Here is a 13200-nt window from a genome sequence, read left to right on the forward strand (position 1 = left end):
AACACCAAGTTATAGTATTAAAATCCTAACATTTATATTAATACTTTCGTATATATAGTGATATTTCACAACAATGAATTAAGATAATGAAAATATACATATTACACAATAAGGTTTTGAGCAAATACATAAATATAAATAACCTTTTGTGATAAAATGCATTATCACTGGTTTTGCTGTTTCTAATACAATAGTAGCCTGTACCTCATGAATTGGACTTGATAAGTAATATTTTTACAGTTTTTCTTCCATAAATAAAAACATTTTTTAGGTTACCATACTTCATTGTTAATGCTTGCACTTATTTTAGAAACATCTAAGTGTTTAGTTAGGTTTTAAAATAGTTGAAAATAACACTTCCAAAATTTAATAAAATCATGATAACATTAAGAAAAACCTCAGGACAAACCGACATGCCAGAAAGTACAAGCTCATCTACTCAAATGAGTAAATGTTTAAAACAAGTATTAATATTAAAAAATGGTAACATTTATGCATTTTCATGGTAAATCACATTTCATCTGAAAACCATCTCATATCTTAAACCAACTTCTAATTTATCCTCAAAATCAAAACCAAATTTAAACTACTTACTTGTTAAGAGCTATTTCCATAGGTACACCAGGCTGAAAGAAAAAAAAACACCATTATATATATGGTTATAATCAAGTATGTGAATATCAATAATTAGGTAAAATATTAAAGAAAACAAAAAACTCACTCTGTGTGTGTGTGTGTGTGTGTGTGTGTGTGTGTGTGTGTGTGTGTGTGTGTGTGTGTGTGTCACACATGCTTCACACACAGACAATCTATTGTTAGCTATAAATATTTGTTACAATAATTTAACTCGTACTAGTTGACAAATAAGTTTTCATATCTCAGGAGTAACCAAAAAAACAAGAAATATAAAAAATAAATCTAGGTCTACTTACCGAAACAATTGCAACTTTCATCCATTCTGAACCCAAGTCAATTGACATAACTGCAACTGCATCGGCTATTTAAAACAGATGACATTTTAATACATATACACACAACCATGCCTCAAATATTGAAGTTCTAATAATGTATTACTTAATTTGTCTACACAAACTACATTAGGTATTGCTACAATACATTTATAAATAACAAAAATTCAAAAACACACACTATTAAGAGAAGTACAGCAAAATTCTGTAATAAAGAAACCATAACTCATTTTAAAAACTCAAAAAAATGTTATTACCAAAGTCAGCTCAGTTATTAATATAATAGCCTCTTTTTTCATTAAGTGAACTAAAGATTACATTGTTGTAAAACACTTTTTATAATTCTTATTATATTTAAAGGCATTAACTACTCAAATTAACCATCTAACAAAACTAGCAAGATAGTCAGAACTGATTACATTATAAAGAAACATAAAAAACAAATATTATTTTTATTACTTCAATTTGTTCTGGTGGAAAAGCTGCAAAACTTAAATACATACCAAGTAAAACTAAACTCCTCAAATAACATTTATAAAAAACTGTTTTATGTCCAAAACTAAATTTTAGATACATCCAAGTATATCAATTCAGAACAGTTTGATATGCTTAAAGTATGTCTAGTACTTTGCTTACAAAATTTGGAAATTATACATTAATGTTTGTTGGAAAGTCATTTTTAATGAGCAAGAAAACAGGATTACTTTGTGAATCTTTAGAACTGAACCATGCAGAACAGTGTTAACAAGCACCACAGCCAATGGCACTGTTAGATATCATGGAAGAATAGATTAAAACTGACATTTTTTGTCTAAATCCAACCTCAAATGCTGGAAAAAGAAATTTCAATTAAACTATCATAGTCATAAAAGAAAGATTTAAGAAGTTGATAGGTCAACAAAAACAAAGTTCAAGTGCATGCACCATGAATTGATTGACTGAAATACAAGTTAAAACAATGATCACTGTAATATACTAGGGCAAAAACACAAGAAAGTGGCCTTAAAGTTAGACATATTTTAAAATGTTTCATGAAGAGAAAAATTAATTAACTGATATTTAATTTGTAACTTTTACTTGTCACAGATATTTGCCTAAGACAGATGTATGTTTACTTTATAATTGTGATAGAATTCACTAAAATTCTGAATAAAATAAAAACCAGATAAGGTCAATTAGTATAATTTGTAACTTAATTAATCATTAGGCTCATTAACTTATCAATTTATTCCAACAAGGCTTGGATAGTAACAACAAAAGTAATAATATGAAACAATAACTTCAATTAGTTATTGTCATAAGTGAGACACTGACTAAGCTGAAAAATATTAACCCTTTCCCTCTAGCAGTGAATGGTTTAATTGATGATGTTAATCATAAGGGCAATACTTTGATAATTTACAATAATGAACACTAATTTCAATTTGAGAGTTATTCTTGTGACATTAACCAATTTAATAATAATTTTGACTAATCATTTATTTTATGCAACACTAAATGATGTAATTCTCATGAAGAGTCAACTAAATAAATTAATTGAGCCCTAATGAAAATAAAGACAAGTTGCTACATTAAATAATTCTTTTTTTTTTTTTTTTTTTTTTTTATGTTCCCTACTTACAAACAGCCAACCAGAAGGAAGGCAAATGGTAAGAAGCACCCATCATTAACTCTTGGGCTACTGTTTTCAACGAACAGCGAGATTAACAGTCATATTATAATGGTTATTTTGAAATTGGCACACTGTTGTTGTGACAGAGTACATGTAACTAATTGTAGTATTGTTGGCTGCTTGATCAACTACAGCACTTGCTTCTCACCTAAATATGTTATTGTTAGAGATACAGTTTAAATTATATTTACATCTTATTTTACATTAGTTAATTATGTATTAATGTTTTAAAATGCATAATTGAAAGATTTAAAACATTTTTTTAAATATACATCACACTTTGCATCAATTCTCAAGGCTCACAATATTATGCGGTACACAAAAAATTTGCCAAAGAGCTGCACATCTTCCAGAGACACTAATATGCCTCAGTGGCACCATTGACTTGTTGGAGATAAAAAGTGGTAAAGGTAAATTTAAAAAAAAACAAAAACTATGTTAAATAGAAAACAAACTTGAAATTACAAATTTAAGAACAGAAAAGTCTTCAAAGATATTCTACAAAAAATTAAAAGGTGTGTTTGATGATAATAGCTGGAGTTAATGATATGATAGACAAGATGGAAAATGAAATACAAATATTTACCTTGAAAAAAAACTGATATTCTTTTAGGTTCTAGGTATTATGCAAATGAAACATGAAAACTATTAGATGAAGAAAGGTATTCTTATAATTTTAAACAAAAGTTGTCTTGCACTAAAGTTAAGATTGTGAGTGAAAATAACTCCAACAGAAATTAAATTTTTAATAATAAAAAAAGATATTAACCACAATGCCTTTTTTCTGTGTCCTCAATTTTGATTCTTAAGTGAATCAGAAGTCAGACAGAACAAATTGAGTTTAATATCACCTAAATAAAATGGTGCAATATGAATAATGCCAAGTTGTTTTATTTTGCTGTATATCTGATACCACCTTCCAAGTTTAAGCAAAATTTTGGCTTTTTGTTTTTGCTTTTTTTTTCTGCTCAAGCATTTTTTAATGGACTTCTTGTATTCTTGTGCATTACATAAACTCAAGAATATAATAATTATTGTGTAGTAAACCTTTAAAAACAAAGCATCTCATAAACAGGAGTAATATTCACATCCAGATACTGCTAATATTATTCAAGTAAAGTAAAAGTAATGGGATTAAAAAGTGCATTACTTTTACAGATGATAATGTGCAAGAAAGAACCAGAAAGCAAACCAGATGAATTAAATTTAATAGACCAGTTCTAAAGACTGATGATAAACAGTATAAAATAAACATCTATCATTTATAATTCTGCAGAAGAGTAATAAATAAGCATATTTTTAAATACAGTGGTAAAAAATTTATTATCACCCAGTTTTCTTGCACATTCCTTCAAAATCAACATCTACTTTGAGGCCCTAATGCACGTAGGTTCAAATATATGTCATGGATGATGCAATACTGTCTAGTTATTTATATAAGCAGCTTCACAAGCTGTTTTGGTATTGCATCAGCCATTTGTGAGCTACAAATTGAGGTCCTAATTGAAAGTTAATTTAGAAGCCTATCTATTACAAAGTGCATTTAATCCTCACATGGCCAAGGGTTGGTAGTTAACTCCATGGAAAATAAGCAGTAATTGTTTCTTTTAAGCAAAGAGGGGCTTTCAACAAGACAGAGTGATAGAAAAATTACATTTAACCAAGCCTATTGTGAGCTACAGGGTGCAGAGATAACAGAAAACCTAGCTATGAGGAGTAGCAGATGGAAAATAGTAGGAAGAAAGCTTCCACAACAGTCAATGATTGTGTTCTAAAATGTGGAAGACTGCAGAATCATTGAATGATATTCACAGATTTTGAAAGAGCAAGGTACAAAACATCAAATGTCATCTGTTACCACATGTACAGTTTGTTTTTACCAATGTTCATGTGACCCCAAGAAAAAATAAAAATACAACTTTCTCACTCACAAGATAAGGCTCAAATGAGATAAAGAAAATGTAAGCTGAACAGTGGAAACAACGTGGAGCAAAAACATCTCAAATGAATTACAAATCCACTTGTAAGAGTCTGATGTGAAGCACTTTGTACAATATCTATGCAGGGAAAGTTTAATTTAGCATGTATGAATATAACTTAAAAGTATCTGTAGGGTCAGCTGATATGGGGATGCATCCCTGGTCATGATGTAGAATGCCTGCATTTAGTGAAAGGCACCATCTATGATGGCAAGTGCATCAAAATTCTCATTTTCCAGTCAAAGTCAACAATTTGTGATCACTTTGAGGAACTGAACCTGCTTTATGCCACATGGTAAAAAGTTTAGTAATATCCCTGTACTTTATGCAACAGATGTGAAATAAAGGGAAATTTCCATCTACATGTATTGAAAATACATTTTAAATTTTATTTCATTGCTACAAGTGAATGACCAAAGGAATAGGCTAAAACACTATGCTGACCAGGCAATAGCCCTGGTAATGGATAAAGAAAGGGCAAGAAAAGAAACTGAGAAGCTTCTTGGAGCTGCAAGAAGCCCAAATCCACATCTGGCATCATGCACTCATTCCTGCCTACATTCAGTCCCTCCTGCACTCTTATTTCATGGAAATGTCAGATAGTTATCAAGGCCTAAGTGGGTACAACCAAAAACAGTAAAACCTATCTAAGCTTGGAAATACCAAAATTTTGCAGCATTATCTTAAGATTTCTCTTATAAAAGGCCCTCTATATCATGGAACCTGCATAATGTGGACAGAAAACTATCTTTCACCTACTTAATCTATCAACAATTAGTATTAGAACCTGAGTAAAGCAAAAAAAATGTTTTTCATTAAATAGTAATTTCATATTTAATTAATTTAAATATCACTAAATTCTTGGACATTTTTTTACAGTAAGTATTCGTTAAGAATATTCTGTTCTTTTTTTCTACCATCATTTTTGCAGTTAAATTAGTTTACGATTTGTAGAAATTTGTCTTTCTTTAATAGATTGTTTAGGCAAAGTATACATGATGAAATAGTTTCATCATATTTGTCTTTTAAGTGCAAAATTCTACTCTTTAAATAACTCTCACAAAAAATATATTGCTATCTTCCCTAATTTTAGGTTTTGGGAAAAGTTACTTAATACCTTAATTTTTTGAAAAAAAAGTTACTAAATCCCCTCATGTTTTTAAAGTTGTTTGTTATGACAATTCTAGTTAAATCCAAACTCTGAGAAGATTGATGCAGATAATTCTGTAAACACAAAGGTTTGTGAACGTTGACAAGAATGTTTTAACAGAAACTGATGAAATTGATTTGAAATTTATAATAGAATTGCAAGATGGTAACAATGTGAGAGATTCAGAAGATGAACAAAATGGAAAAGATAGCGAGGAAATAGAAATGACTACTTCATCGAAAGTGTTAAGTTATATTGACGCTATCAAATTATATGTAAAAATGAAGGGGGAAAATGAAGTTCATGAGAAGGCTATACAATTGGCGTTCTCTTTTAACCGCACGAGAAAGCCCATTAAAAAAAAAAACGAACACCTTCTTCAAATAAATTTGATTAACGTTTTGTGTCCTTGTGTATATTTTGAATATCTACTTTTAATCTTATTCAAATAAATATAGCATAAATATTATCATAACTTTATTCAAACATGTCTTACTTCCCTCGAGTCAAGCAAATATAACGTTCTGCTCAAAAATTATATATAATTAAGGAAATGTATATTCATTATGTCCAAGCCAGGAAGCTTATTTAAGCTGGAAATTTCACTTGGTCCCATGCAATTCCACCTTAAACAGGTTTTACTGTATTAACACAAGAAAAAAAGGTTCTGTGAACACTTTATCTACTACATTAGAGGAAGTATCTTTAAACCCATTTTTGCTGGTTCTCTTTTGTAATACAATCACCACTATTGGTTTGTTAATAAAAATTCATATGCGTTTTAACAACTGAAAAATTACTCAGATGACACCACACACTATCCATAACAGTTTCGTACTAGTTTTGAAACTTCCACAGTACACAATATCATAAAAAATTACAGGAATCAAGTACAAAACGAAATTCAGTGATGCAATAACTCTTTTCTACCATAATACACAAACTACATAAATAGAGACGACTGCAATACCTTAGTTTTTTTTTAGCCAAAATTAAAAATAAGAACTTTGTTCGACTAAAACTATTTCTCTGTGCCATAAATTATCTACACAAAAGAAGATGAAGTATTAGACCAAATAAAAAGGAATTTGTTAAAAGAATGAATTATTGACATAAATGCTTCACATTCTTCAAATAGTACAACATACATAAGATGCATGTACTTGTGACGAGTAAAGACAAACTGAACATGTACACATCAATAACTGTTAAAGACTAAGAGAATGGTATTAAATAAATTAAAATTCAGAACAACAGAAAAGACAAAAGTACAATTACTCCCAACAGCACATATATTTATACAAATTTGTTTTTTTTGTAATTGGGAACATGCAGCCCTTGAAACCTATCCCAACAAGTGACTTTATAAATGTCTTATTAATTATGTTTATCATATAATTAATTTATTAGGACAGAATCAAATCATTCTTACATATAAAGATTAAAATGGTTTTGTTGAACCAAATAACATTAGCTTCAGTTGTTTTTTGTTGTTTTTTATCATGACATAGCAAGTAATTTCAAGTAAGTTGAGCTGGTGTTCATTACTTCCATCTATTCCTCTGTATGTTTTTTTTTGTTCTTGTTTTTTTTAAGATTTCACTCAAAGCTACGTGGGGGCAATATGTGCTAGCCATCCCTAATTTAGAAATGCAAGACGAGAGAGAAGTACGTAGTCATCACCACCCACTGCCAACTCTTAGGCTACTCTTTTACCAATTAATAGAGGGATTGGCTATCACATTATAATGGCCCCACAGCCAAAAGGCTGAGCATGTTTGATGTGATGGGGATTTGAACCCCTGACCCTCAGATTATGAGTCTAATGCCTTAATCACCTGACCCCTTGGGTGTGATATGAATGAGATAACAGTGCAGTTTTTCTCTAGTTCTTTCTTACTCCTTTCACTCGTGTTTTAAAAAATAATCAAGACATTTTCGTATTTGGTACCTATCTACATCAACTAAAATGTCATCTCATGCTTCAAGACTTCACCCAGTATTATTAGATGGTCATCATCAAATGGAATATTAATCTTACAGTTGCTAACATAATGTAAGTAATAACCACTAAAGGGTAACAATTCCTAAAATGTAACTGACTAATGAAGCAAGTTGAAACATCTTACTTGTAATACCTCTTAATCCCATCTACAAGTTGAATTAAACAAGTTTTTCTTTACATGCAGCATTTTGAATGTTGAGCAAAAACCAGGGACCGAAATATCATATTCTTGTATTCCTGAGAAATTTAACTTTCCTTGGGAAGATTCATCTTTTTAGTTGGTTTTCCCAACTGGAAATGCATGGTACATCTATATTCCTTTAATTATGATCAATGAACATAAACATACTGCATGGATTGAATTTTAAAAAAAGCAATTAATGTGGAACTGTCATCATCCTTGTAGCTTTCTCTCAAGTGAATGTAATTTTATTTCATTATTTTAATCCCAGATGAAAACTATGAATACTGAACAAAAATATATGTAATACATACACTGCAAGTGAGATGTAAAAAAAATAAAAAATACACTTACCATTTTGACTGTTTAAAAGAATAACAAAGCTAATCACCAAGCTTGCTCTAGATAACCAGAACATCATGAAAAACAGAACCTAAAAAACAAAATCAATGCAGGCAAATTTGAATTACACAACAAAAAACATAGCTTATACTTTTGTCCTTTATTTCATGACAGCTACTATTATAAATACAAATATTATAACCAGCATAGCTTTAACCCAACAACAACTGATTACAATTATTCATTATATAATACATTTAGCAGAAAAAACCAAAATGATGCAATACAAATATTTTAAATGACAAAAAGAAAGTACCTTTTCTCAAGTATCTTATTTCTGAAAGTAAGAAAAAGTTACATAAAGTTATGGTTCTTTAATTAAAAAAAAAAATTACTTTAGGGTTACATGAAACCTCACAACAGTGACATTCAGAAGTATATACCTTAATGTTTGGAAGTATAATTTAAAATTATAGTTGCTTTCAAAATTAAAAAAAAATAAAATCAGAATTAACAGTTTTAAAATACCACAAAAAATTACATAGCTTCATTATGCTTGTGTTTGTTTGAATGCATCACACCCTAAACAGAACTGAAACCATTAATTTTAAAAAGTAGATAAAATAAACTTGTAGTTAGTCATTCTTCCACACACTGAAGAAACTATTCAAAGTTTACATTTGTCAATGAATAACGTTTAATTAACTTTATACAGAACTGTTTTTAAATTGATAAATTTTAAGTTGATGTCAACAAGCTCAAATTGAAAGTACATTTGTAAATTTCCCAAATTTTTTTCTTCCCTTAATATGATACTGATCTCAGCACTCTCAGGGGAAGTTGAAATAGTTATGAAAATATTATGCTAATTTAAACCACAGATTTAGTGCAGTTTTTAGTTATTTAAAACTAATCACTGCTTCTTATCTTCAGAGTGTAATATAATTTCCTATATGAGAATTTAAGATGTTTTAGGCTAGTGATCTGAAAACAATGAAAGCTTTTAGTGCATTTTTCTTTTAACTTTACAAGCCAATACAACTTCCAAGGCAAACAACAATTCAGTAGAAGTTTGAACAAAACACTGGTTCATTTAAATTATGATATTTGATCATAACCAGTAAAAAAGTTTTTCTTGGAACTTCACTAATAATGCTGCCATCTTAAGTCATGTTTACAATAAGAATCATTTACCCAAGTACTGTTTAATTATTTTTTTAATTACAAAAAAGTGTAAAAATAACATTTTTAAAATTGAGTTGATTGGTTGTGAATAATATAATGTTATTTTAGAAAGATATTTTGGAAAATTGGACAAATAGCATTTAACTGTTTGTTTTTAAATTCAGCACAAAGCTAAGAGAGGACTATCTGCACAAGCCATCCCTTATTTAAAAGTGAAAGACTAAATGGAAAGCAGCCAGTCATCACCACTTCCTGCCACCTCTTGGGCTACTCTTAATAATGAATAGAAGGACTGACTGTCACATTATAATACTCCAACAGCTGAAAGGGTGAGCATATTTGGTGGTAGAGGAAATTGAAACCCGACCTTTAGATTGCAAGATGAGCTCCCTACTCACCTGGCCATGCTGAATTGGCATGTAATTATGCATCTTGTAAGATAATGTAGGTGTGATATCTTAAGTTGTAATTACCATCTTGATTGAAATAAACTAAAGAGTTATGAACAGTGATGTATGAAAGAGGGTATAGATCAGTTTCTCAATCCCTTATGTCTCATCGCACAGGCGAGTTATCTGAACATGTATGAAATGGTTACAAACAGACACTAAAAATAACAGTATTTATTAAGTAAGTAGCAGTTAAGTCTTTTTTTTCTTTTTTACACAACAACAATTTATTGGATTACAACTGACCAATAACATTTATAAATAGGTTCTGAGCCAAGATTGAAAATGACAAAGAGCTAAAAGCAAACTTAATCTCAGGAGTGTGGACTTATACTAAAGCTCTGATTAAATAACATTCTTTGTTCAACTATAAGAGCTCCCTCACTGTGAAGAAACTGAGACTTCCAAAGTTTTACTTTAAATAACTTATGAGGCTCAACTTTTGAATAAAAGCTTCTCTAAAGCTAGAAATAAAGTAATAAAATGCTCATTTAATAATATAAGTGAGTGCGACAGAAACTTCCTTCCTTTAGAAGTGTGCAAATGACGTGAAGAACAGTGCATGATAAAACAATAAAAAGATATACAAGATTAAAAAAATTATCATAAAATATTTTCTCAAAATACAATTAAAAATTTACATCAGCAACAGGACTCGAACAGAAGAAAATAAGTTGAACAAAAAGGCATTACGGTTACCAAAGTTCTTTCAAACTTCAGTGACCAAAGCAACACCTAAAGGTTATAATGGAATTAAAATATCACTTTCTCCATTAAACTAAAGTAAAATTATTACTTACCTATGTTTTGCTTAAGAAAATTGTATGGATTATACAGTTTTGCAGATGACTTCTTAAACAAAATTTTTTCATTTGCAAAATTTGTGCTAATAATATTATTAATTTATTTATGGTTTACAATTGGTTGAATTATACTAAACTCACTCCCTTTATTATTTTTTCTGTTATAAAAATAAATTTTCAGTCATATTTCTTACACTAATGTTTGGTAAATTGCAATGGTTTACTTAGTGATACTTTTCATATGTTATTTATGCACAAAACAGTTCCTAAAAGCTGTTTACCTTTTTTTTTTTTCTTTGCAACCTACAGAACTGTTATCAAACCAATATATTTGGACTTGAATCCTTTCAGTTTTTTCTCTGCTTTATATGATTTTAAGCTATCAAGTTTAATTATTTGTATATATTTTACACAGATAAACAGGAAGACATGATTAAAAATACCATGGTTTATTTTGTAGTATTCAATGGTAGATTTCTATGAAGTTGCAAGGGAGCACTAAACCTTCACACCATGTGCACATACAAAATGGATCCTATACTCCAAATGCAGATTACTTCCCAGTAGCTTGGGTACTAGTATCTTGGATGGAGGTTATGTAAATTCATGATTAATGAGAGGTTATCTTAGGACATGAAACATTGTTCCCTTTATGTATAATTTTAAAAAACTCAAAATGTGAAACCATAAAATTGCATGTATCTCCTCATAAACCCAACAAACCTTCATGCCAAATTTGAAGATCCACCAACAAGAGAAAAGTAGTGGTTAAAAAAGAACAAACAAAAATATGCATAAAACAGTCATAAAAAATGCAAAATGCAAAACTGAAAATTTGTATGTATTTCCTCATGGACCCAATGAACCTCCATACCATTTCTGGTGAAGGCCCATCTACACCATGTAAAGTATTTACATGGACATATAACAGAGAGTACTATTTCATTTATACAGATGAAGCCAGTGCATCAGATCTGATTAACATCATATTTGCACCTTGATAGTGGAGAAAAAGAAAGATTTTCATAACAGGAAATTTTGGCAAAATGGGAAAATCATGATCCCTATTGCATATGTACATGCAATCAAGATAAAATTTTGCAAAGTAGGGGGGATTGCACATTGCATAATAAAATCATTTTTCCAGTATCATAAGCAAGAGTTCCATTATAGCATTATGTTGATTTCTTATATATTCAAATGTAGGTTCATAGAATTTTAAGCATGTTTCTAATATGAAACATCTTATATAACTAAGTTTTTAATTATTAGCTAAAAGCTGTCTGAGCTTGTTATACTGCTGCTTTACAGTGCATCTTGAGCACCAACTCCAATTTCCAATTAATTAGTAAACATGGTAGTTATTCAGAACAAGTCTGTTATTACCTAGTTGTTCTGTCAAAGATAGAGGAAAACTGTGGCAACCCCTCACTTCATCACTGGTAGTAAATTTCATAATAAAACATTTATATGGACAAATTTTTCATTCTTACTTTATAGCAAATTCTTTGTTTTGACCAACTCTATTATAATAATAAGATTTTACTGTTTCAAATTTAACATTTTAAAATGTGCAATTTTATTATTATTATTAAATTGCTTTTACTTTGATGTATTTCACTGTACAAGAGCAGACACCCATGAAACTTATCATTTTCATCAGCAAACTTTCTAAAACTAACTCCTATCTAGATCATTAATCCCTCTATTGCAGTAGATGACCAAGGACTATGATAAAGTTATAAGTTAATAAGAAATTTTTGTTGTTTGTTTTCACTGCTGATAAGCATTTCAGGATGTATCATTTTATGGGTACCTAGCTGGCATGATTGAGCATCTTTTACAGAAATAAAAAGTATATTTTAATATCTAGTTACAAGGCTGGTTCAAAGAGCCAATTTGAGTTACTACTCATATAATTACTGATAAATAAGTAAACATAATAGTCGTATTAAATAACCAGTTTCATAATCAGCTCTTCTGTTACACGATTAGAAAGTAAGGGAAATAATTGTAACACCTTACTTATATATTTACTATCTAATACTTCACTGACAGTGATACTGATATCATGATAGCACTTCGTATCTAAATTTAAAAGTTAAACACATCCATATGGATGCATTTTTACTTCTATCATATAACGTTTTCTGTTTGGATAATCCTTTTAAAAGATTTCAGTACTTTATTAAGCAATTATTGTACATTTATCACATATTCATTATTTAAATCTTATGTCATTTCACTAATTTAGCGCTGAAGAAGAGTAACCTTGTTAAACTTTTCAGTTTATCAACATTTCTACAACATAACTTCTGTTGCACTAAGCCTAACTAGTATCTATCCCTTTGAAATATTTTACCTATAATTCGAACCTGAATGCTGAATTTGTTTATATGTGGGTTCATATTTATCAACACCATTTCTACGACAAAACCAAACAAACCTTCGATACCAGTCATCATT

The 13200-nt window shown here is 29.6% G+C and overlaps 1 protein-coding gene across 1 annotated transcript in view; it reads right to left on the minus strand.

The window, feature by feature from the left end:
- Positions 1-13200, minus strand: part of Grp170 (hypoxia up-regulated Grp170 co-chaperone protein) — a 65508-nt gene extending 52308 nt beyond the window's left edge. The window contains 4 exon segments of the mRNA XM_076482567.1: positions 595-626; positions 933-997; positions 8310-8388; positions 13181-13200. Of these exon segments, the coding sequence (XP_076338682.1) occupies positions 595-626; positions 933-997; positions 8310-8376 (164 nt within the window). The 5' untranslated portion in view covers positions 8377-8388; positions 13181-13200.

This window comes from Tachypleus tridentatus, chromosome 13 (genome assembly GCF_004210375.1).
Source record: "Tachypleus tridentatus isolate NWPU-2018 chromosome 13, ASM421037v1, whole genome shotgun sequence".
Lineage (NCBI taxonomy): Eukaryota > Metazoa > Arthropoda > Merostomata > Xiphosura > Limulidae > Tachypleus > Tachypleus tridentatus.